Below are 25,712 nucleotides of genomic sequence, written 5' to 3'. Positions count from 1 at the left end.
GAAAACCCAGGCTATTAATACGTCATGTATTCAACACGTATTAGTTTGTAAAAATTAAAGTATTCAATTTTTGCTAATGCATGCAATTATTTGTCTTGCAGTTTGCCACCTTTCTGGGAAGTGAGACTATATGGCCCAAATCCAAGTCCTTTCAACTTGGTTACAGTTCATTCGCCCTGAAAAAGTACTGCATGGGAAAAGAGAGCTGGCTTCGTGCAAAAAGGACTGGGTAGGAGACAGGGAGCAAACGAAAGCTAAAGGTCTTTCGTTTGCTCCCTGTCTCCTCAGGTCACAGGACCAAAATAAAGCCAGAGAGATGCTCTACTGGTTTCTCTTTAGCGAAAGTATTAATTAATACCAGCTGCCATCCCTTTAAGGAAGCTTTTACATGCGCTAAAAGTCCTTGTTTCGGGGCTGGAGCAATAGCACAGCGGGTGGGGCGTTTGCCTTGCAAGAGCCGACCCAGGTTCGATTCCCAGCATCCCATTTGTAATGGGATGTAATTCCTGAGTGCAGAGTTAGGAGTAACCCCTGTGCATCGCCGGGTGTGACCCAGAAAGAAAAAGATATATATATATATATATATATATATATATATATATATACATATATAATAAAGTTTCTTCTTTAAAAAAAGGTCCTTGTTTTATTTAATGTCCCCAACTCCCTGGAAGTGTTTCCGCAATCATCCTCATTTTACGATCAAAGAAACTTCGAAAGTAAAAGTCAACTTGCTCGAGGTTTTCGCAGATGGGGTCGGATCTGGAGCTGGGTCTTAGCCCAGTTCTGATGCCTCGGATCCGCACCACCAGGCGACATCCCTGACGCCCAGAGTCTGAGCCCAAAACAACACTTCCGGGATACGGAGGCGCGGGTGGGGACGTTTCCGGTCCCCCTCCCATGGCCCCCGTTGCACTTCCGCCCGGGCTTCCTTCACCGCGCAGGCGCGCTCCCGCCCCCTGGTGGCCGGAGGAAGTCGGGTCGCGCCGCGCAGCGGGGCAGGCTCGGAGGCGCTAGTGCGCGTGCGCGCGGGGCTGGACCGGCGGCCGGGGCCCGGCTCGGAGATGGAGGCGGCCGGGACCCCCGCGGCCGAGCCCGCGGCCCCAGCGCAGCCCGCGGAGCTGCCCGCCTCGGTGCGAGCGAGCATCGAGCGCAAGCGGCAGCGGGCGCTGATGCTGCGCCAGGCCCGACTGACGGCGCGGCCCTACCCGGCGGCGGCTGCTACCACCGGAGGTTTGGTCCCCGGCCGCGCCCCCGCTCCCGCCCCGTCCTCCTGCTGGCACCCGGGTTCCCTTGGGTGGCCTTGACAGCCCTCCCGGCTGCACGCCTCCTGGGGAGCGCCGTGGTGGGGGTCCGCGGGGCTCCCCGCCCCCAGCCCCGGGCTTTCCCCACCCGTTGGGCTTGTCGGGGTGGGGGGGTTGTGGGGGGCATGCAGCATCCCTCATCGCCGGAAGGTGTCAGCCACCGCCTGCTGCTCCGGCGCGGGGGTGGACCCGAGTAAAGCTGAAGGTCCCAGTTCTGGAGAGGAAGAACCGGCTTGGGCGCTTGCTGCTTGCCTGGCATGAAGCTAACCGGGTTCGATCTCCGGCATCCCAAATGGCTCTCTCTGCCTCCCTCCTCTACCCCCACGGGGCTCGCAAATGCCGGGCGAGGCTTGAAAAGAAAAATCTGAACGAAGCAAACAGACACACAAAAAGACCCCTCTTCTGCAGCCCTGCCGCTTCTTCCCTTCCCCTTCCTGCATGCGATCTGCCCCGCACGGTGCATCGCGCGCGCAGGTTGCATTCCGGACCAGGCCCGGCGCGTGCCCATTTCTGGAGCTCGGCCTCGGTGGGAGAAGCACCACCCGCAGTCCACGGGGCCCCCTGGATCACGTCGCTCGTCTGCAGTGAATTAGGGCTGGGTTTGGGGCCCCCGCGGCTTGCTTAGTGGTAATTAAAGGCCTGGAAAGGAAGGGGGTTTGCTCAGGTTCGTCCCAGCAAGGCTACTAATCAGGGCTGTGGCACACCAGCTTCAGGGTGGTCCTGGGAAGAAAGGTGCTGCTTATATTAATTGGATCTGGACTCTCTCATAGACCTGTCCATCTCTCTTCTCACTTGCTTTCTCTTTTTTCTTTATGTTTTAGGCCATTCCGGCTCTGTCCAACCTGGGGCTGGATCTTGGGATCCTCAGGGGACCATGTGGTACCAGGGATCCAACCCAGGCCTCCTCCTTGCAAAGCAAGTGCTCAGCCCATGGGGCTGTCTGCTTATCATGTTTCTGTCGCTCATGTGAATCTCTGCTTGGGTCCCATAATCCACCCAGTGCCCCTGGGATAGCTTGGGTGACATGCGGTTCCTTTGGGCCTAATAGTGGTCTCCCATACTGCCTGAGCAGCTGCATGCTGTTTAGAGTGACGATTGCCTTCTATCCCTTTAACCTGCCAGAAGTAAGGGGCAGGGGCAGAAGTCTGGCTGGCTGCATGTCTTAGTATTCGTACTGGCTCCTCCAGAGACTTTGGTTCTGGGCTCATCTTCCCCCTTTCTCAGAACAGTTGCCTTCCCAAAGCTAAAAATCAGAAGCTGGGAGCTGGACCGAAAGCCCAGAGGGGTTGAGTGTTGCTTCATGTGGTCCAAAAACCTCAAACATGAGCCAGCGCCAGAAGCTGCAAGGGCCTGGTGGTCCCTAGCGCTTTATTGTTTTATCAACTTGAGGTGCTAGAGTTAGAACAAAAAAGTCCATTTGCATTGAACATATTCATGATTCCACAAAGGTTTCTGAATGGTTGTGCAATAGGGATGTAAAACACAGCCAAAAGAAATAAACTGACCATGGAATGCAAGATAAGATGAATATTTTATAAGAATGCTCGGCCCAGGAAATGAAGTTGCACTGTATACATACAACCTGCTATGCTTTACGGTTTAGGGGAGATCGTTGCTGTTGATTTATTTCAGTGTATTGTGCAATTTAAATATTCTTTTTTGTTTGTTTGTTTTGGGCCTTACTCAGCAATGCTCAGGAACTACTCTGGACAGTGTTCAGAGGACCATGTGGTGCCAGGATTGAACCCAGGCCTCTAGAATTCAAAGCCTTTAGCCTTTTAAGCTATTTCCCTGATCATCCCCCAACTTCTCTCTCTCTCTCTCTCTCTCTCTCTCTCTCTCTCTCTCTCTCTCTCTCTCTCTCTCTCTCTCTCTCTGTCTCTCTGTCTCTGTCTCTCTCGCTGAGAATCAAAACCAGGGCTTATACAATGCAAGGGGAGAATTGGTATCTTTACAGTATCAAGTTTCCAATCTGTCTGTGGGACTATTTCCTCATCTGCTTAGTTACCTGGTTCCTGTTGGTAAAGTGTTCAGTGAACAGCTTTTACACATATCTCTCTAGGTGTCTTATTTTGTAACTCAAGTTGAAGGTTCATGTAGATATTCTGCATACACAGTGATACCATCTGTGAAAAGTGGTTTCATGTCTTTCTAACCTTTTGGCCCGTTTTCTTTTCTTGCTGTAAACTCTAGCTAGGATCTTCTGCATACTGTTGAATAGACGTGGTAGTGGCATCCTTGTCTTGTTCTATTACATATATATGTAAACATATATATATGTAAAATATATATATTTTGCTTTTTGGGTCATACCTGGCAACGCACAGGGGTTACTCCTGGCTCTGCACTCAGGAATTACCCCTGGCGGTGCTCAGGGGACCATATGGGATGCTGGGAATCAAACCTGGATCGGTCACGTGCAAGGCAAATGCCTTACCCACTGTGCTATTGCTCCGCCCCTGTCTTGTTCTTTTACATATTAAATGTAAGGAAAGTTCCTGTGTGTATACAGGGAACACACAGGTTTATTTGGATTGGTTGAACACAGACTCAGTGGCTACTCCTGGCTCTGTGCTCGAGGGTCGCTCCTAGAGGTGCTCAGAACATCAAGTGCCAGGGACACAACCTGGACCTCCTGCTTGCAAAGCGTGTGCTCAGCCAGTTGAGGTAGCTCTCTGGCCGCTGGCTTCTCTGGTTGACTGCTTTCATTTTAATTTCTCTGTTGTAGGCGTGGCTAATGTCAAGGCAGCCCCGAAGATCATTGACACAGGAGGAGGCTTCATTTTAGAGGAGGAGGAAGAACAGACACATAAAATTGAAAATGTTGTGCATCAACCAGGTAAAGTGTATTTTCCAAAAAATCCGTATTTAGATTGGTTCTTTTAAGGTATTAATTAAGACGTATTAATTCTTTGGCAATTCATGTTAGATAAGGCCACACTTTGGTGAGCAGTGATAAAGTTGGGCATGGTGGCTACCAGGTTAAAAAATTAAATTTGGCCATGATTATTAATTTAGCTGTGTATTAGGGTTGATGCGCTCTGCGTTTGCTTTTGGCTTTTAGGCTACACCCAGCTGTGCTTCTCTCCTGGTGGTGCTTGGGGGTCTATACAGTGCCAGGAATCAAACCCAAGGACTTACACACTCTGCCACTGAGCCACTTCCTGGCCCCTTTCTGTTGTTTTTTAACAGGCAGGTTGAGCCATTGTGTTGGCTGGTAGGCTGACTATTCCGCTTGATAGACTTATGAGCCTAAACTCATGAGATATTTTTTTCAAAACATTGATTTATATATCTTCTGGAGGTTAAAGAAGGGTTTTTACAGTTCTTAGGATAGAGAAACTTGACATAAAGAGAACCTAACTATTATCTCAGATTAAAACTTCAATAAATCACTTACATCTATGTATCCTCAGTGTATGAGTATGATTACACTCTTCAAGATTATTAAAAATATAGTTTTGTTTAATGGTAAAATAATAGCCACCAGTGTTGGCTTTAAAAAAATATCTTTTGGAGCGATAGTACCGTGCCTTGCATGCAGCAAACGATTGTTGTTCCCCTGAGCCCCACCAGGAGTGATCCCTGAACACAGAGCCAGGAGTAAACATTGAGCACAGCTGGATGTGGCTAGAAACCAAAAACCAAAAACACCCCAAAAATCTGTTTCAGTATTGAGCTAGTGGTTGAGACAATCTAGCGATTGAGATGAATGGAGAGGAAAGTGTATGCTCCATTGACAGGGGTTGAAACAGAGAGGAAAGGTTTCTTCAATTGAAATTAAATTCTGTTCTGTCTCTCTCTTCTGCCCGGCTCTTTCCTGGGCTCCCCGTTAGTGTCCGCCCTCCCCGGGGTCAGCAGCCCTGCCACCCTCATGCATTGGGACCATCGCCTTTGTTCTTTGAAGAGCATCGTGATAGACCCAGTGTCCATCCCCGAAAATGTCCACGTCCTGGTCCTCCGGGACCTGCACACATACCGCCTCCAGTAGCAAAGGGCTCTGCAGCAACGGTTAAGGAGAAAGACCTGGGGCGGGGGTCGTGGATGTCCCGGGGGCCCAGTATAATCCCAGGGCAGAGGGAGGCCCAGGGCAGTCAAAGGGAGAGGGTCGAGGAAGAAGCTGCTGCTGGTGGCTTTGAAGGTGGAGAGGTGTTCAGGAGGGATGGGGTGCAGGGAGCCCCCGGGCTGGAGAAGGTGCAGGCTAATGGATTCTCCCTCAGCCTCCAAAAGGAACACAGCCCTGTTTTAGCCTGCTGAGATGGGCCTACCAAGCTGCAGGTCACTGTCACTGTCATCCCGTTGCTCATTGATTTGTTCGAGCGGGCACCAGTAACGTCTCTCATTGAGAGACTTATTGTTACTGATTTTGGCATATCCAATATGCACAGGTAGCTTGCCAGGCTCTGCCTCGAAGGCTTGGTAGCTTGCCAGGCTCTCTGAGAGGGGCGGAGGAATCGAACTCTGGTCAGCTGCGTGAAAGGTGAATGCCCAACCTGTGCTATCCCTCCAGTCCAAGCTGCAGGTGATTTTTGTTATCTTGACCACTAAATTCTTGGTGATTTGTTAGAGCAACAGTATAAAACTATAAACATATGATTTGAGAGTGATTTTTTTAAATCTTTCTTTTTTATCTTAGTTTTTTAAGCAATCTACATTTAGTTTGCTTAATCAGGGTTTTATTTTCTCTTTTAAATGGATTTGTCAGATAAATAAGATAATGCTAGATAAGCTGATAAAATGGATAAGCCAGGCACAGTGGATAGGGTGCTTGCCTTGCGCAGGGCTGACCCGGTTCAACCCCTAGCACCCCATATGTTTCTCCTGAGTCCCATTAGAAGTGGTCCTGAGCACCGCCAGGTTTGATCCCCAAACCAGAAAAAATCCAAGAAAACAGGAAAGCTAGTAAGTGATGCCCTGTGTACTGCTTTAGTCACAAGAAAGAGGTAACATGAAAGGATTAACTCTCCCTCTCCTTAGGGCCCGTCATGGAGTTTGATTATACCTTATGTGAAGAATGTGGTAAAGAATTTATGGATTCTTACCTTATGAACCACTTTGACTTGGCAACTTGTGATAACTGCAGGTACTTATTTTATTTCAGATAATAGCCTCCCTCAGTTGCTGAATTTTAATGTGTGTGTGTGTGTGTGTGTGTGTGTGTGTGTGTGTGTGTGTGTGTGTGTGTGTGTTTGGGGGAGGGGGTGCTGTAGGGTGAGATGTGGTGGGGGTTTAGCACAAAACAGTAACTAAGTCCATTTGGATATAACATTTCCTTAGTAATGAGGATGTTTTGTTTGGGGTGTTTTCCAAAATGTCTCTGTTCTCCCATCTGCCACCGAAGTGGAGAAGCCTTATGATACAGCTACATGGATGGGCAGGTGCCCTAACACCTGCCTTTTCCTTAGGACTGACCCCCCGGACTCTTAACCTCTCTCAGTATCGTGTTCCTAATCCTTCTCCTTCCTCAATTCCCCAAGAAGCCATTTCTCAGTGACCCACACATCGGTCAGAGTCTTGGAGAGGAAGTTAAGAAGGGAGCTCCTTCTTGCGAGGGACAGATGTGAAACCGGTCTGGCCCGGTCTGGCCGCTCTCCCTGCCCGCCCCCAAACCTTCAAGTTGCTGACTCTTTTGAAGGGGCGGCTAGGGGCAGTCCTGGTACCCTGTTGCTTCTCCCTCGCCTGGTCACCCCATTTCTGTCACCCGGAGTAACCCTGCCCACTCCCCTTGGCTTCCCTCCTAGAGCCTGTCATGGATACTTGTGAAGCCCTCTGCTGTTCTCTCTCCCCACTTCCCGTACTGCTGCCCCCGGTCACCTGCACACCCACAGGAGGCATCTGCCCTGGACTTGTCCCCAGCTGATGTTTCCAAGACAACAGAAGTTGGAGAGATTCTCTCTGGTCTCTGGATTGGATCTGTGACTTGAAGGACACAGGCACCCACTGGGAATTTTAAACTGTAACTCAGTTGAAAGAAAGCTGTGGTTAGCCTGGGAATATATTTTAGAAAAATCTTAATTATGACTGTTTCCAGTCAAGCCCCGGATAGGGACACAGAGCGTGCAGTTTATTACGGAACTGCAGCCCTGGCCACTAGTTCCAGCGTCTTTGACCGTTGTGTTTGTGTACATCGCAGTCTAGCCATCAGCTCCTCTCGTTTAGACTTGTAAATCATTGGGTTCTGTTCTGTTGATGGACTTACTTGGGTGTGGGGGGCCCCGGCTGGCAGGGCTCAAGGGCTGTCCCTGGTTCTTGGGGGCCTGCTCCTGCCTCGGCGCCAAGGATTGAAGCTGGTTCTCCCCCCACGCAGAGCCTGTGCTCCTGCTCTCCGCGCCAGCTCCCCGCGCTCCGTGAAGTTGTCTTAGGGCCATTCTCTAGCGTCCTCCCCTCCCGAGCCTCCATGTCTCCTCTTCCGTGTTCGCCTTTCAGTCAAGGCGTCACCCCCTGGCTGGTTCCCTGCTAGTCCGTGTTTGGCTCCTGGTCCCTGTGGCTCTGTGTTTGCCCCACACCCTGAATTCCCGTCTCTGCCCCAGACGAGGCCAGCGTTGGCTCTTGCCTGGGCTGCCCCGGTCGTCTCCTGCCGGCCTCTGCCCTTGACCGTTGCCCCACTCGAGTCTCTTCTCCATAACCTTCACCAGAAGTCTTTAATGGTTTCCAGTCTGTTTGGGACAGAATCGTCTTCATCGTGGCCCGAAAGGCCCAGGTCTGTGTCCCGTGTGCCTCACTGTCACTCACTCGAAGCGTTTGTGCCATGCTGGGGACACGGGTTGCACAGCACAGTTCTACCCCAACTTCTTTGCAGTTGCTGGCAGTACTCCTCCTCTGGCGGTTCAGAATGTTCTCGGGCCTAAGGGCCTGCTTGAAAAGTCCCTCTGGTCTCCAGTTTATTTGAAGGTGTCTGTTCCTTTACTGGGCTTTATATTTCTTCGTAACACTTTCATGTGTCCTAAAGAACGGTCTAGAATGGAAACTTTATGGAAACAGGACTTTGTTTTATCCCTGCTGTATTCCTAGAGCCTTGAATCATGCTTGGCCTGTACAAATGAATGAGCAAAATCTAGACCCTGTCTTGGCGCCAGGGACGTGACTCCGTGGTACGGCATATGTCTCACAAGTGTGAAGGCCTGGGGTCAACCCACAGCACACGCCTCCCCAGTTAAAAACAAAAAAGGTGTCATTGTCTGTTTCTTGGTTTTCCACTTTACTTTGAAACGTCTCGGAGCCAGCGTGAAACTCAGCTCTGCTGGGCAGTGTGGTGTGACCTTGCATATTTATATTTTTTATTTCCTGTTCATTCTGACTTATACTTTAAACTTTTATCTTCTGCTCACTAAATCTTCTTCTATCTCCTGTCTTCTTCTAAGTCATTTCAGATCCTTTATGGAAAGGAGGACTTTTAAAAAGAATTAGAAATAAAGTTATATTGCCCCCCCTTTTAAAAATTGATGTACAATTGACATACAGCATTACATTAATTTTAGATGTACAGCATGTTTGGATATTGGTATATGCTGCAAAATGATTACCACAATATAGTAAGCTCACTACACACAAAACTTATGTGTGTGTTTGTTTTATCATACTTGGCAGTGCTCAGGGCTTACTCCTGACTCTGTGCTTAGGGGTCACTCCTGGCAGTGATTGGCAGACCATATGTAGCTCAGGAATCGAACCAGATTTGGCTGTGTGGAAAGCCGTAACTTAACCTTAACTCCTGTGCTCTCTCTCTGGTTCTCTTCCCCCAACTTTTTGTTTTTTAAATTAATTGGTGGGGGGGATTCCAAGCAGCACTCAGTTCAAAGGTGATATGACCCAGGGGCCAAGGGTCTCCCAGCTCTACTTGATCAAGCGGGCCGTTGCTGAACGCTGGAACCCACGGCTGGTTCTGTCCAGGGCTCTGCACTAGGGCCACACCTTGCTGTGCTGTGGTGGTCTCTGTGCCTGTCCATGGTGAATCTTCGGGGACAAAGGCAAATGCCCTACTCACGCTATTCAAATGCCCTATTCTCGCTCTGGCTCTCAATTTTTTTTTCTTACAATAATAACTTTTAAGATTTATTCTTAATAGCTTTCAAATAGGCAATGCCGCATTATTGGCCTTCAGTGTTTTGTTGCCTTTGCTTCAGAGAAATCCATCATTTGTGTGTGTGTGTTTTTTTTTTTTCTGGCTGGGTGTTGGAGTGGGGGGCATACCCAGCAGTGCGCAGAGATTACTCCTAGCTCTGCACTCAGGAATTACTCCTGGTGGTGCTAAGGGGACCTCACAGGGTGCCGGGGATTGAACCTGGATTGGCTGCATGCACGGGAAGCTCCCTGCCCACTGTACTATCTTTCTGGCCCCATGTATTTCACAGCTCCACTGGCTGTGCCTAAGAGACATTTGTATTTAACCTTCAGGGGCTGCTCGTTTCACTAGCAGGTGCAGGACTTTTCTATGTTAAGGCGCTTAGAAAGAAAAGCTTTTGTTTAGGGAGGGAGAAGACAATTGCATATACATCTTTTTCTTTTTTTTCTTTTTGTCTTTTTGGGTCACACCCGGATATGCTCAGGAAATATTCCTGGCTCTACACTCAGGAATTACTCCTGGCATTGTTCGGGATACTACCTGGAATACTGGGGATCAAACCCCATTTGGCTGCAGTAAGGCAGCGCTCTACCTGCCGTGCTATGGCTCCAGCTGCACATATCCTTTATAAATAATATTTTCCATAAGTATATTTTATTTTGATGCAGATAAGTCTTTGTTATTACGTTTTGAGAGTCACTGTGGTGTGATGCCTTCTAAAACACTCTAAAATGTGCACATTTGGCTTACCTGGATGAGTACTCGCTTGTCTGACGTCTCCCACCTTTTTCTTATATTGTAGAACAGATCCTGCAATCCCGCTTTTTACCTTTGCTCACTCTGTGAAGCTTTTCATGTAGTCTAGTTTCAGAGGAAGTCGGAGAAACTTGGTTTTTTCCATATGGAAATTTCCTGAGTTGATCAACTGAGAGTTTTCTGTGCTTCATCTACAACAGTGGAGTCTTGTGTCCTTGATTTTTTTTGTAGTTTTAGAGCGAATATATGAATAAACATGTTTGTGTTTAAAGTGCCTAGTCACTTCCGGCACTGGCAATTTGTTTTCAGACTTAAAATGAACATTTCTACGGCCAGAAAGCTAGTACAAGGCATAATGTCTTTGCCTTGCACCCACCTAACCCTCGTTGATCCCTGGCTCCAGGTGTGGTCCCTTGAGCACCGCCAGTTATGGCCCAACTTCCCTCTTCCCGATTAAAAAAAAAAAAAAAAACCCACAGTAATCCTAAAAGCATGCCACTTCTATAATTTTGAGGTTAAGTAATTTTTTTGATTTTTTTTTGATAGAAACATGGAGAAAGAAGAATATTATGAGAATTTAGAGCTGAGTGACAGTGAAGACATATTTGATTTTGAAGTACTGAAAGATAACTTAAGTATTTTATCATCTAAGGACATTGTAAGTGATTATGGTTCTATACCTTCTAGTAGTGGTAGTGATATTACAGTAAAAAAAAGAGACAGTTAAAGGCAAAGTGAAAGGTTCATCAGAAGTTGTAGATGAATGCAGTGATAGACATCAAAAAATGTAGAGATTCTAGCAAGAAAGATTCAGTGTATGACCAAGAGTCAGTGGACCATAAGTTCCTATGAGTATTGTTGAACCATTTCATTATTTCTAATTATTTTAGAAGAAACAATCATGCAAGACATGTTTTAAGATCAACACAGATAACTGACTGTTCTATTTGGCCATCCCGACACCACGTGGGAGAGGATGGGTTCTGAGCCTTCTCCAGAGTTATCCTGATCGCGGACACAGGCTCTGCCATGTGAACAAGAATACTGGGTGACGGAGCACAACAGTAGAATTCTTCCCAGTAGAATAGTCACAAGAGAGAGCTTTAACTACGTGTTCTGCTGCTGCATTTAAAAGTACCCAGTGCCCTGAACACCAGAACTCTTATTCAACATGAGGGTAATTTTTTTGGAATTTAGAAATAAAAAATTTTCAGATTATTTTATTCCTGGAAGAAATAGATGTATTGATGAATCTCTAGTAAAAATTAAAGGTGTGGCCGGAGAGAGTACACAGGTAGGGCACTTGCCTTACATGTGACAGACCCAGGTTTGACCCCGGCACCCCATATGGTCTCCAGGTACCACCAGGAGTGATCCCTAAATGCAGAGCCAGGACTAAGCCCTGAGCACTGCCGGGTGTGGGCCCCTCCACCCCGCCCTCAATGATACTAAAGGCAAAATAGGTTTTATTAAGTATAGCCCTAGTAAACCAATGACGTGGGGTATTCAGATGTACACAAGCAGATTTGGAAACAGGATATGTGCACAGCACTCCTCCATGTCATGGAAGTGCCACTTCAGGGAGCGTGAGTCTTCTAAGCCCAGACTCAGCAGTCGCCACCTGAATTCCCCGACAGGTACAGGATCAAACTTCTCCCGCACCCGCAGATCACATGCACACCGAGAGGGATGAACCTAGCGCCCATTTCTAAGCCCTTCACTGTCGAACGTGCCCCAAGCCCATGGGGGGACAGTATTGACCACGGGAGCAGGGCAGTCACTAGTCCCCCTGCTGCACAGTGCCTCTCTGTGGTGAAATTTTATTCATTTAAAATTTTTTAAATTATATATATTTGGGGGAGCGGGGCTGGGCTGCACCTTGCCGTGCGTGAGGTGTCACTTCTTGGTGCTGCTTGGGCGGCAGTAGGTGGGGACGGAGGCTGGGTCTGCAGCGTGCACAGCGTGTGCTCCCGCCCATGTGCCGTCTCTCCAGCCCTGTCACGGGAACTTTCCACCTCGCAGCCTTCACTCCTGTCACACCCACTGCTGTCCTGTCTCCCTAGCCCTCCATCTGTCTGGTTTCTTTTCCTGTGAGCTTGCTTTGGCTTCTCTGTGCCAGATAAAAATGAGGGCATGTGGTATTTGTCTTTCTTCCTCTGACTGGTTTCACCTACCGTAATGCTCTTAAGGTCCATCCATGTTGTTGCAGACGGCAAGATTCTTTTTTTCTATGACTGAATATTATTCCACGATAGACCACATTTTCTTGATCCCTTCATTCACTCCTGGGCATCTAAGTTATTTTATAGATCTAGACCACATTTTATTTATCCTTTCAATGGACTCCTGAATTTTTCCCCATGTGTTGGTTATAGTAAATAAAGCAATGAAGACGGGATGGAATATTCTTAGGTTAAATGACATGGATTTGCTATAAATACAGTTTTTCAGAATGAGTAAAAGGATTTTTTTTCTGCATTTTGTCCATGAGAAATGCAGGGAAAGACATTTTATGTTTTCCTTTTGATAGTGCATGCCATGCTATACTTGTTGGACTATTTGAAAAGTTAATTAAAAAGAATTCACTTATGTAATGGATTTAATCTGTTTTCAGGGATGCTGAAGATAAACACAGGCTTATAACCAAAACAGAGGCAAAGCAGGAATACCTCCTAAAAGACTGTGATTTAGAAAAAAGAGAACCAGCTCTTAAATATATTGTGAAGAAGAATCCTCATCACTCACAATGGGGTGATATGAAACTCTACTTAAAATTACAGGTCTCTAATAAGTTTATTTATTTCTAAATCCTGTTTAAACCCTGTCTAAATGTTTTAAAGTGGACCTCTTTTTTTTTTTTTTTCCTTTCTGGGTCACACTCTGTGATGCTCAGAGGTTACTCCTGGCTCTGCACTCAGGAATTACTCCTGGCGGTGCTCAGGGAACCATATGGGATGCCAGGAATTGAATCCAGGTTGGCTGTATGCAAGGCAGATGCCTCCCCACTGTACTGTCGCTCCAGTCCTAGAGTGAACGCATTATATTTCAGTTTTGCTTATAGAGAAGACCCCCTTTGTTATTTTGCTCTGAGTTACAATCATGTTTAATGACATATTTTCTTGCTTCACTTTTTTGGTGTGGCACTTTGGTGGTTGGATAACTTTTGGGATAAAATTCAGAAATTAAGGTTTCGTATAAGATTCTTCACCACACTGTCCACACACACACACAATATGTGTTTATTATGGGCCAGAGCCTTAATATGGCTGGTAGGGTGCTTGACTTGCACCCAGCTGACCTGAGTTCAGTCCTCGATGTCCTATAGGATCTCCTGAACCCCTCCAGGAGTGATCCTGAGCACAGTGCCAGGAGCACTGCTGAGCATGTGGCCTCAAAACAAACAGAAAAAGTATTATTATTTTAATCACAAGAACCTAAAATGTAAGTCTAACTGGGGGAATGCTTCTCAGAGCCCTATCAGGTACTCATATGTAACTAGTACAGAGTTTCCCGAATGGTTGGTGCCACCCTTGGCCTCTGGGGCCCTGGAGCCAACCACGGGGCTCTGGGCCTACCATAGGGGGAGGGGAGGATGTTGGGGAGGGGGCGAGGGAGGTTTCTGTCTGTTCCCTTAAAGAACCGAGATGAGTTTTGTTTGTTTTCCTGCAAAGGGGTAAGCCAAATACGTTTGGCAACCTTTGTTCTAATATGGTGTAGGTGAATTTTCTCAACTCTTGCTACAGATGATTTCCCAGGGTATGTGCCAAGATAATTCTTTAACTTAGTGCTGGGTGCTCCTGCCAGGCGTCTTGAGTCACAAGCAGCCGTCTGTATCCAGCCTGGGATGACACAGATAGAATGTATAAATGTATATTACACACTAGACGCATATCTAATATAGATATGCTGCCACTTTATAAAATACATTGGGAAGCACAGTTTAGATTGACGTATACTATAAAGTTTGTATGTTCAAGTAAAATTTAAGTCATGTGTAAAACAAGTTTGATATTTAATTGTGTGCTTAATTGTGGTGTTTAGAAGATTCACCGTATTTTAGCTACCATTAAAATGCAAAGTGATGAAGGGCCGGAGTGACATTCTAGTGGGTAGGGCATTTGCCCTTGCAGGAGGCTGACCTGGGCTTGATTCCCAGCGTCCCATATGGTCTCCCCAAGCCAGGAGTAAGCAAGTGAGCATCGCCATGTATGACCCCAAAAAATACCCCCCCCCAAAAAATGATGTTAAGTAAATAAACTCAGGGCTAGAAAGAAGGTCTGGGTGTTAAGGCTCTTACCTGACTGAGGCTGACCCGTTAGTGATCCCTGGCACTGCGTATGGCACCCACCAGGAGTGAGTCCAGAGCACAGAGCCAGGAGTAAGCCCTGAGCACTGCCAGGTGTAGCCACCCTGACCCCAGTAAAAGTTAAACTGGCCCAATAAACTTTTTACTGGGTGCTTTTGTTTTATACTTATTGAAATAGTACCATTAGACACACTCTAATTTTACATCATGCTGGCATACAGGAAAGGAAAATTTCAGTGCAACTGATTTAGTAAGATTTTCCTAACCTCCTTTGCATTAACAACCAGTTCTTCTGAACTATTTTTTTTGTTTGTTTGAGGTGTTAAAAATACAGCTAAGCATACTGGGGACACAGTATTCTCAGGATGTCAAGCTGTGGAAAAGCGATAGTTTATGTTAGTATAGAACCCAGCATGTCACTTTGTTAAAAAATAAAAAATGTATGTACAAAGCATGTATATAAAAGAAATGAGTTTAGTTACACTGACATTTTTTTTCCTCCTCAAGGTAAATGAACATATTAAAAGTAATTAGATTTCATTTAAAGTTTTAATTTTTACTTACGTTTTTCCTGTTTGGTTTTTGGGTCACATCCAGCAGTGCTCAGGGCTTACTCCTGGCTCTGTGCTCAGGGATCACTCCTGGCGGGGCTCAGAGAACCATATGGGCTGCCAGAGATCGAACCTGGGTCAGCCACATGCAAGGCAAGGGTCCTACTCGCTGATCTGTGGCTCCGGTGCCATAATCTAAAATTTTTAAACATGAATAAAAGACTTCGTAGGTCAGTCATCTACCAAAGTTTAAGATAAATTTATAATCTGAGATCAAAATTGAGTCAGTGGGTGGACACTGTTACCGACTCCAGAAGCAGTGAGTAGTAGTGACTGAGCTCCAGTGCTGGGAGGGTCTTACAGATGACCCCGGCATTTAGAGATGACAGGTCAGCAAGCTTATTTTTGGCATGAACCTGCCAAAATACAATAAAACCCACTGACTACCAAGTTTTATTGAAAACATACGCAAGAAATGATTTTTATTTTCTATTTATAATTCTTCTGTCCCTCTGAGAGCCCAGCAAGCTACCGAGAGTATCCTGCCCGCACAGCAGAGCCTGGCAAGCTACCTGTGGCATATTTGATATGCCAAAAACAGTAACAAATCTCACAACGGAGACGTTACTGGTGCCCGCTCAAGCAAATCGATGAGCAACAGGACAACAGTGCTCCAGTGCCATTTATATTTCAACATATACTTAGGGTTGCTTGGCTGCTTAACCAGGTTTGACAACTGTTTCTTATGACAGTTTTTTATTTAGATGAAAAAAAAATTCCAAATAGAGATCAGTACTTGGGTTATAGCCTCCTTTGGATTTATTTACTGATGACATCTAAACGGGTCTAAGTGGCGACTGATTTAAGAAATGGATTTCTACTTGTAGATTGTGAAAAGATCTCTTGAAGTTTGGGGAAGTCAGGAAGCATTAGAAGAAGCAAAGGAAGTGCGACAGGAAAACCGAGAAAAAATGAAACAAAAGAAATTCGATAAAAAAGTTAAAGGTAAGTTTATGGATCATGAGACTGTTTCCTGTTCTGCAAAGAGCCCGTGGCGGAGTCCTTTCTTCCTGCTTAGAGACAATGTTCATGTAGGTTGGAATGTATGTTTTTATGGACTGAGGAAAGAAATTAGTTTGTGTTCAAATTGGCTTTAGAGACTCTGAACTTCCTGGACTTCTTGTTTTAGAATATAAAAATGTGATTCATCTCAGGACTTTTATATAAGAATTTTTATATAAGAAAACAGGGTTGAGAAATGAGAATAAAATAAGCAACATAAAAAAAAAAAAAAAAAGAAAACAGGGAGATTAAAGACTGGGCGTCAATTCATTTTTTATACCAAAGTAACTTTTATAACAATATAAATTGTTATATTTATATTCAGGTATAAATTAGAAATCTGTGTACTACATTGTTAGTTCACCAGTAAAAGTCTAATTCTATCCTTCATAATTTTTCCTTTGCACATAACTTGCCCTTTTCCCACTTTCTTCCCTTCCAAAGGGGTGGGAAGTCCTGCTGGCAACCACTAATTTGATCATCCAAGTATGAGTGTGCCATGTCATGCTTTCCTTCTTAAACACTGTACTAAGGTGATCTGGGTTGCCGTCTTTTGCTTTGTTTCTACGGAGTATGATGAAGTAATAAAACAAAAACAAAACCAGAACGTCTGGTTCTGTCCAGTGTGTGATTACTAGTTCCTCCTAAGTGCGCGGCTCTCGCCTTGGGGTTGCCTGTGTAGTCGCTGTCAGCAGCTGCAGTGCTGGTTTCACGGGATCAGGAGCAGACCAGGCCCAGCAGAGGCAGTGCCAGAGGTCCTGGATCCCCGCCTCCCTTTCTGACCTTCACTCACCTCCTACAGGTCAACTCTCCTTTCATCTGTCTCTACTTACATTCCCCCCTTTTCTCCAGAGAAAGTTTCCTGAAGCCCTGGTAATGTAACGTCACTGTCACTTTCACCCCATTGCTCATCGATTTGCTCAAGTGGGCACCAGTAACGTCTCCATTGTGAGACCTGCTGTTACTGTTTTTGGCATATGGAATCCGCCACAGGGAGCTTGCCAGGCTCTGCCGTGCGGGCGGGATACTCTCGGTAGCTTGCCGGGATCTCAGAGAGGGGCAGAGGAATTGAACTCGGGTCAGCTGCGTGCAAGGTAAACACCCTATCTGTTGTGCTATAGCTCCAGCCCACTGTAAAGTAAGTGTAAAGTCAAGCATTTAATCTACATTGTAAATTTTTCAAACAAGTTTTTTCAGAAGTTGGTGTCCCCATATTTAAATCTGGCCCGACTTAGCGGTATCTAGGTTAGAGAGGTGGCCTAGGCCTGAAGTCTCCCATCTCGGCTCACCCCAGTGGAGCCCGTTACTGCCATGCCTCTCCTTGCACTAACCCTCTGTTTACCCGTCCATCTCTTACCATCCCTCAGCCCACACAGCCCATTCCCGAGTCTGTTTCCTCCTGCTCCCGCAAGGACCGCAGGGGCTTCACAGGCCAGGCGTGGGAAGTAAAAGAAGCATTCCCAGTCGGCGTAACAAAAGAACCCACATAAAGTAACCCACTTTGTTGGTACACACACACACCCCCCTTCTGAAAGTGGAGTTCTGGGTTCAGCTGAAAGCTTGACTTCTTTCTCAGAGTTGCGGCGAGCGGTTCGGAGCAGCGTGTGGAAGAGGGAGAACGTCGCTCACCAGCACGAGTACGGCGAGGAAGAGAGCCTGGACGATGACATGTACCGGAAGACATGTACTGTGTGTGGCCATGAACTGACATACGAGAAAATGTGATCATTAACCAAATGGGGGTTTTTAATAGCTTTTTAAAAGAACAAATGAAATAAAGGAAATGGAGATTAGTCTGGTTCAAAATTCACCCAGCGGGAGTCTTGAGAGACGAGTGGGAGTGCTGGTGCAAATGCTTGTGATGGGAACGGCTTTGGGGCCAGGAAGGCCCAGCACACCTGCTGTGGGCAGAACGTTGAGTCCATGGTCATTTTATGCCAGGGGCAGGGACAGGGGCAGCCTGGTAGGGTAGTTGCAAAGGCGACTGAAATGGAGATGCGATCGAGGAAGAGACTTAGCCTTAAGTAAAATGATTTTATTTAGAAAATGAGGAGCGGGGAGAGAGGGACCTTCTGAAGCCGGCTCAGGTCTGGTTTTCTTTCCTTTTTTCTTTTTGTGGAGAGTGAAGGGGTCACAGCTGTAGTTCTTAGGGGCCAAGCTGAGGCTTCCCGCATGCAAAGCACACGGCCCGCTGCTTGGAGCCATCTCTCTGCTCCCGGGTCAGGTCTTGAACTCAGTGGCCTTCAACCTTTCACCTTTTGACACTTCCACAGTCTAACCCAGATTCCAGACTTTCTCCCAACTCAGGAGGAAGCAGAGCGCGATTGCTGGAAAGGTCTGACTAAACATAAAGGCAGAACAATGAGTTTCGTGAGTCTGATGGTATCACTCCTACTACACACCCAAGAATACCTCGATAGCTTTCTTAATCCGGATAGAAAGGGAAGACGGTGCAAAAGGCGCTCACTTTCACCGTGTGCCAGAACAGGACCGTGCTAAGGACTGTCAGGGGTATTCTTGTGAAAGCTCACTCTGCAGGAAGACATCTTGCTTTGGGCCTCGGGAGCCCCTGTAAAGGAAGTGCCGACCTACCCGCTACCTCTCATAACACTGCCCTAGGCACCCGGGTCATTTCCATTCGATACCCCTTCTAAAGCGGTTCCAGAAACAGGGTCTGCCCATGCGCTTGACTACACGGGGTCCAGGCAGAGCCATTCTGGAAACAGGTAAACAAACGGAATATTTTCAGGCTGTTCTTTGACATGTCTCCCCTCTCCGGCCTGCCAACCCCATTATTGTGGGGCTCACGTCCGTGACTGTGGTGCTTGCTAAGGATTATACATAGGTGTGTTCGTGAGGGTCACGCTCCTGAAGCCGTGCTCACCGGGAGGTGCACCCGTCAGCCATTTCCAGATGTGCCCCTGGCTGTGGCATCCAGCGGCCGCCCAGCACAGCTCAGGAGCCTGAGGGCTGACAGGCCCCTGCTCAGCCTGGGCGGTGGTGCACGGCGGGCGACTAAGGCAGGGGCCCTCCCCCAGGCACACCCCACAACCCGATCCTGCTGCCACAAATGGGCAAAATAGCTTGTTTCTATATTTGTTTCTCTTTCCACATAGCTGTTGGCTATTTATTCCTTTTGAGGCTGAAAGTCAAAACATGCCCAAACCCAAGTAGTCTGTTAACTGGTCTCTAGGTAAGTATTTGATGTGGCGGTGTTGAATCTTTACCAAGTGCTGGGTTCTTATGAAGTGTGCTCTGCTGAGTGTTACAGCTCAGCCAACACTGTTAGCAAGCAGAACCTTCCTGGGAAGGACTCGGTGACAGGAGTGACTCAGGCTCTCACGGACAGAGCCTTGAGCATCAGTGTTTGGGGAGATGCAGGACCTAGGTACTAGCTGTGGGCCTTGGGTAAGTTACTTCCCAGGCCTGTTGTGACGTTTTTCAATCAGAAGATGCTGTGAGGGCTGAGTACCGTGTTGTGTGGTCCCCCCGCCTAGCACCTAGCACTAATATTTACTGGTGAGCTCGAAGTCTCAAGACCCAATACTTTAGATCTGCCTTTGGTAAGCATCTGTTTATTCTTTACCTTCGTCAATTAAAGCCAACCCGTGTCCAGAATCACTCAATGCCAAATCTGCGCTCTATGTTGGTTAGCAAGTTCTTTTCTCATCTTTCACTTTACGAAAGAATTGCAGGAGGGGCTGGAATGATAGTACAGCGGGTAGGGCATTTGCCTTGCACGCGGCCGACCAGGGTTCAATTCCCAGCACCCTACATGGTCCCCCAAGCACTGCCAGGAGTTATTCCTGAGTGCAGAGCCATGAGTTAACCCCTGTGCATCGCTGGGTGTGACCCAAAAAGAAAAAAAAATTGCAGGAGTGGGTTATATGTAATATAATTACTAAATCCTTCCCAGGAGAAGCAGACACAATTTGTCTTTGTATGAACTGCTGCCTGAATAACCCCTGGGGGGAAAACTTAGAATCATGGAGAGCAAAATTATGTTCACTTCGACAAAAGCGTGTTAAATGGCACCACCAGTGCAATTTAACAGACTATTAATTTATTCCAAGAGTGTACATGATATCCCATTGTTTTGTCTGTGATCCCCATTACTGGGGGAAGTAACCGTTGAATCCTGACCCTAGCATCTTTTATTCCTCTAGAATGCAACCCATTCCCCCACCTCCCCCTGACCCCCCGCCAGCCAGCCTGGAACAGAGTAGGGCCATGCACAGTGATAGAGAAGGAACAATTATACACGGAGAGAATTTGAGAGAAAGGAACACCTAGCAGAAATCCCTCTATAATCTGGACCAAGCAAATACACCGAGTGGACTCTGCAGGGTATCCTGAGAGGATGACAGAGCAGGGCACGGCCAGAGTTCCCGAGGCCTTCCATGGTGATCCCCTGGCTCTGGAGGACCACGGGACGTTGCTAACTAATTACACAGTGATGAGGAGGAACAGTAAACAAATGATGTTTTACCACGGCTGAGCCTTTGGTCCCTTCTGCCAGGATCCTGCTATGGACCTAATCTTACAGAATTTAAAAATCCCAGGAATTCCCATCAACTGAGACTAGCCTACAGCTTCCAAATATAAGAAACCATGTATCAATATGAACAACGTTTAAAGCATCATAAACTTCTGATGGAGAGAGAGAGAGAGAGAGAGAGAGAGAGAGAGAGAGAGTGTGTGTGTGTGTATGTGTGTAAATCCCCATGGTACAAATATACAAAAAGACTACCAGTTGTGGGGTTATCTGTGATTTTTATCTAAGGTTACTGAAAAAGACCAAGAGTGCTAGAGATTGGAATGTCTCCTTTATGCTTACATATTGCTTCACGGTGCATTCTTGTTTCAGTTAAGCCTCAGCACCTCACAGGAAAAGGGCTTTGGAATTAGTGGTTATTTGCGCCAAGTTCCACATTAACAGTCCAGACCTGAATCAGCAAACCCAGTGACATCTAGTCCCTCTTTGGGTGTCCCTCGCTTCGTGACCCAGGACGACTGTGCAGAGACGGGAGCAGGGCCCAGGCGCCCGGGGGCTGCCGCACAGTGCGCCGCCCGGGCCGCAGTCTGCTCTGTGTCTGTGTGACCGGGGGGAGGCTTATTTATGAAAAATAGTCACAGACACCCAGGGGACCTGTTTAGACAAACCTGGGAACTGTCACTCTAGTAACACTTCTCTGCGCGACAGCTTTAAAATACACTTCAGACAAATGCAGAGAATAAGTATACCTTCAGGAAGAAGCCACCCCTTTCAGAGTAGACTGAGATGTTAAATCATGAAATACCAAAGTTTTAAAAACCAAGTTTTCATTTTATTTTAGCCACAGTAGGTTATCTAGAAGCAGTGACAGCTCTGCTACTTGACGGTAAATCCATCAACTCTACACTACTTTGTAAGCTTGACCTCTCGTGTCACCCATACCTCAGTTATCAACTGTGCCTTAAAAAAAAAAGTATCAGAAAAGTTGTACCTGTCACATTTATCATCCTACGGTCACTGTCACATTGTTGTCATTAGGGAACATTTGCCTGTTGGGGGTCATGAAGGTAACAAAAGCTGTACTCTTCACCGTCGCCATCCCCTACCCCTTTTGCTTTAAAGAAGTGAAAGGGTACTACAAGAAAGCAAGCATTCAAACCATCAAAAATAAGACAAATTTTAAGATTGAAAAAAATCTTAACAGAAGGGGCCACTGGCCCCTAGGCCTGCAGGGCACAGAACTGCTGGAACACGGCTAGGATGTGCGGGTCCAACTCGGCAGTGAAGAGCAGGTTCTCCAGGGTCACCATGTACTGCTGGATTATCTGGTGATGCTGCGACAGAGAAGCAGGAGTCAGGGCGGGCAGGACACGCTGGCAGGCCCCGGGAATGCCCCTCGCCAGCACACCCATGTCACGACTCAACGGTGGCTCAGGAACTTGGAAACGCCAAAGCTGACCAGGTGGGGCCGCAGCTCAGTGCTACAAGCACAGGCTGTGGGTGAGGGGCCCCTGGGTCTGGATGGGGGCCTGCCCCCCCACACACAGTGGGTCTCTAATGTGCTTCTGTGGATGTGGAAGCAGCAGCTCCTGCGGCCACCGAGGTTAGATGGGGGTCAGCTAGGGGATCTCCCGTGCCAGACAGCACAGCATAGCTTAAACAGACCACAGAGAAACCCACACCGTGTTTCCTGATTTCTGTCACTGGGGCCGGGAGATGGGGACAGTGCCACACATGCTGGTACCTGGGGGACTCTGCTGACCTGCATCACAGGCACGTCAAAAGCCCGTGCTCAGCCCCCTGAGCTCTCCAGCCCTCACTTTTTCCACCTTTTAAAAAGGACTCCTGTCTTACTGAAAATTAGCAACCTGAGCCTAATTGAAGGGGGGCGGGGAATGAGGGGGAGTGGGAAAAAATGAAACACTCCATGTCCTCTCATGTACCCTGAACATCTTGGGAGTCCCTGTAGGAACAAGGGTTGCTAATGCTTTTGGCTGATGATAAGGGCCCAGTGGGTAAGTTCATTGCCTCACATGTATGTGGCCAACCTAGGTTTGATCCCCAGCACTGCATATGGACCTCCCAGTAAGGCAGCTGTGGCCCCCAAAACCAAAACATTTTGACTCAGGTTTTCTAGCTAAGAGAAAGGCCAAATGGAAATCTGAGTAATAATCAATTTAAGTTGAGATATTTTGGTAAGCAACAATTAAGAAAAGCAAATGTTAAGTTAAAGGGTCCATAGGTGCTATATAAACTGACAAAATTTGATGATTTTTGTGGGGGAGGAGGTGCCTCCTAGCACTTCTGAACCAACTGGGCCAGTAAATGTGAGAGCCCAAGATGTGGTGCCGGGGACCCCCAAGCTATCCTGGCATTAAGGGGGCCTCTAGGGTTGCACCAGCGATGGCCACATGCATCTTAATCCCTGTATAATCTCTCCAGGCCCAAATCTGATGTTCTTAAAATGGGAAATCTCTGTGCTGGGAACGGAGCAGTTCATCGCCCCCGGTCCCCCACAAACCTGCAAGAAGATCTGCTGGAGCCTCTCTATGCAGTTCTTATACCAGGGAGTCAGGACACTGGTGCCATCGGTCTCACAGCGGACCAGGTGCTCGGTGAGGATCATGATGAAACGCTGGGAAGCGGGGATGAAGTTAGAGGGATTAGAAGGGTTCTTACACTCCCCAAGTATTTTTGAGTTCTTACTATGTTCTAGACATTATTGTACAATATTGGATGCATTACAGAGCAAAGCAGAGTAAAATCACTTTTTTGATACTGGACTGGAGCGATAGCACAGCGGGTAGGGCGTTTGCCTTGCACGTGGCCGACTCGGGTTCGATTCCTCCACCCCTCTCGGAGAGCCTGACAAGCTACTGAGAGTATCTCACCCACACAGCACAGCCTGGCAAGCTACCCGTGGTGTATCTGATATGCCAAAACAGTAACAATGAGTCTCACAATGGAGATGTTACTGGTGCCAAGTCGAGCAAATCGATGAACAACGGGACGACAGTGCTGCAGACAGTGCTACAGTGCTTACACTCCCCACTAACGTCTAAGAAAGCTTAGGTACAGCTTGTTTCACCACTGCAGTATTCCCAGTTTTTCTCAGTGTAGAAAGGTCGACTGGTAATGACAATTGGTACAACCTTTGTAGGAAAACCTAAGACCTTTAACATCTCAATTATTTATGCTAGTAATTTTCCTTCTTAGTATTTGAGGGCGGAATCAGCAATGTTAACAGGAATTTATATACAACAATTTCATCAGTAGAGAAGCTGCCAAGAATAGAGATAAGAGGTCATTAACAAGGCACCCTCTTACGTTTTATGCACAGAGAGATGTCAAACAAGAATGCTAGGTGCACAGCACAGTTAGGAGGCACATGTGCTAACAGAGGTGTTCTTCTCTTTGTGAAACACCTTAGAGGCTGTGCTTAGGAATCACTACTGGCGGGGTTTGAGAGAGCATATGGGTGCTGGGAATCAAATCTGGGTTGGCTTCATGCAAGGCAAGCACCCTGCCCACTCTACTATCTCTCCAACCCTCTAGTGATGAATTTTTATTTCCTTTGTAAACTTTCATACTTTTAAACTCTTCTATAAATTGACAAATAAATTTAAATTAGGAATAAAAACATTTTTCAAAACTAGAGAAGTACATGTTTTTTCCTTTTACATTCTAGTGTCCCAAGTGAAAAGATGTACCTGAAATATAACAAGGAAGAGGTTCTTCTGTTCACTCTGGGCTGATTCCACTTTTTCTTGCAGTCTTTCTATTTGTTCCTCAAGAGCCCCATCTTTCCTGTCACTGCCTCTGTCGTCATCATCACTTCGCTACAGAATGCAAAGAATAAATTAAAATCCGGCTCAGAATTACAGCATACTCTATCCCCCCAGACAAGCGGAAGAATGTACCCAATCATCTGCGACAGTTACAAGTTCTCTACGCACCCCCGACACCCACCTAGTCCTTCTCTAGGCTATGGTGATGTCCTGGGGCCTGAATCAAGAGCAACGACACAGATACGCTGCACTCAAGCAGAAACCTCTCCCACTCAGGGCAGGAGGGGGACACGAGGGCACACCCTCCTTTCAAATGCAAACAGTTGAAGCTCAGAGGAAATAAACAGTCAATACTCGTTGCTCAGCAGAGTTGTGTCTCACCGTCTAGGATGGTTGCTGCAAACACTGGATTAGTGACACCAGAACCACTGTTTGGGGACATCCAGGATTAGGGTCCTGTGAGCCCCTTGGCATGGAGAAAGGTGTGACCCCAAAGTAAAATACAGTGGGGGGCTGGAGTGATAGTACAGCGGGTGGGGTGTTTGCCTTCCAAACAGCCTACCAGGGTTCGATTCGATCCCCTGAGTGCAGAGCCAGGAGAAGGCCTGAGCAGAGCTGGTGAGGCCCAAAACCCAAACCCAAAAGACAAGAAGACAAGGAAAGAAACGGTTGGTTCCTCCCCAGTATACCAACTGACTCAAGGCTTACCCGTTTGTGCTGTCTTGCAAGCTTTTCTTTAGCTTCCTCTAATTCCTTCTGGATCTTCAGAACATGTTTGTTCATTTTTCGAATGGTGGAGTGCAAGATTTCCCACACAAACAGCCTTAAAGTAATAATACAGGATTGGTTACTGTTTTGTTACTGTATATTAAACTATGCTGTAGAAAATAAGACCTCCACTTTTATAACCTACTCATCACAAATCTGGCAGCAGGGAATCAAGGCCCTCGGATATATGATGCAAGCACCCTGCCACTGAGCTGTATCACAGACCTTCAAGTCTGAGAAAGCCTTGAATTGTGCCCAGAGAAAGCGCACCCTGGGCACAATTCACCACCATGTTCCAGCAACATATACCTTTTCTTCTACTGTAGCCTCTACAAGCCTCTAGTTCCAGGCCTGCCCCTGTCAGTTTTCTTATTTTTTCATCCTCTTCAAGACACAGAGAAAGTAGTTATAAATCCACTGAAATAGCAGGCCAGAGGAAAAAAATAAATCCATCTTGAACAAAGAAATATACCCCTCTCTCCTAACAGCATTGACTTTTTCTTGAAATGTGAGGCTCGTTTTGCATGGACTACAATCAGCCAATTACCTAGGAACATTTAATTCATTAGCTGACAACGCTCTTAATGTGTAGATTCAGAAATGAGGTAAGGGACCAGAGA

The 25,712-nt window shown here is 46.9% G+C and overlaps 2 protein-coding genes across 3 annotated transcripts in view; one reads left to right on the top strand and one right to left on the bottom strand.

Moving 5' to 3' along the window:
• Nucleotides 1-983: 983 nt before the first annotated feature.
• On the top strand, nucleotides 984-17,851 carry XPA (XPA, DNA damage recognition and repair factor). The gene is made up of 6 exons (XM_055139724.1): nucleotides 984-1,233; nucleotides 4,033-4,143; nucleotides 6,282-6,387; nucleotides 12,737-12,902; nucleotides 15,867-15,984; nucleotides 17,618-17,851. Exons 1-6 carry the CDS (start codon nucleotides 1,065-1,067, stop codon nucleotides 17,764-17,766), a joined length of 819 nt encoding a protein of 272 aa, XP_054995699.1. The 5' UTR covers nucleotides 984-1,064; the 3' UTR covers nucleotides 17,767-17,851.
• Nucleotides 17,852-21,699: 3,848 nt separating this feature from the next.
• The window catches only part of NCBP1 (nuclear cap binding protein subunit 1), a 36,070-nt gene continuing 32,057 nt past the window's right edge, over nucleotides 21,700-25,712 (bottom strand). For both annotated transcript variants that reach the window (XM_004600255.2, XM_055139653.1), the window contains 4 exons: nucleotides 25,033-25,147; nucleotides 24,247-24,375; nucleotides 23,058-23,171; nucleotides 21,700-21,870 (listed from right to left, as the gene is read on the bottom strand). In XM_004600255.2, coding sequence (XP_004600312.1) covers nucleotides 21,757-21,870; nucleotides 23,058-23,171; nucleotides 24,247-24,375; nucleotides 25,033-25,147 — 472 coding nt within the window. In that variant the 3' untranslated portion in view covers nucleotides 21,700-21,756. The remainder of the gene's footprint in view (nucleotides 21,871-23,057; nucleotides 23,172-24,246; nucleotides 24,376-25,032; nucleotides 25,148-25,712) is intronic.

The sequence above is a fragment of the Sorex araneus genome, chromosome 1 (assembly GCF_027595985.1).
Source record: "Sorex araneus isolate mSorAra2 chromosome 1, mSorAra2.pri, whole genome shotgun sequence".
Classification (NCBI taxonomy): domain Eukaryota; kingdom Metazoa; phylum Chordata; class Mammalia; order Eulipotyphla; family Soricidae; genus Sorex; species Sorex araneus.
The sequence above is the reverse complement of the archived record's forward strand: the minus strand, read 5'-3'. Positions and strand labels throughout refer to the sequence as shown.

Coding starts and splice junctions, on each gene's coding strand:
- XPA (XM_055139724.1), top strand. CDS start 1,065: ATGGAGGCGGCCGGGACCCCCGCGGCCGAGCCCGCGGCCCCAGCGCAG. Junction 6,388..12,736: donor GCAACTTGTGATAACTGCAG/GTACTTATTTTA, acceptor ATCTGTTTTCAG/GGATGCTGAAGATAAACACA. Junction 12,903..15,866: donor AACTCTACTTAAAATTACAG/GTCTCTAATAAG, acceptor TTCTACTTGTAG/ATTGTGAAAAGATCTCTTGA.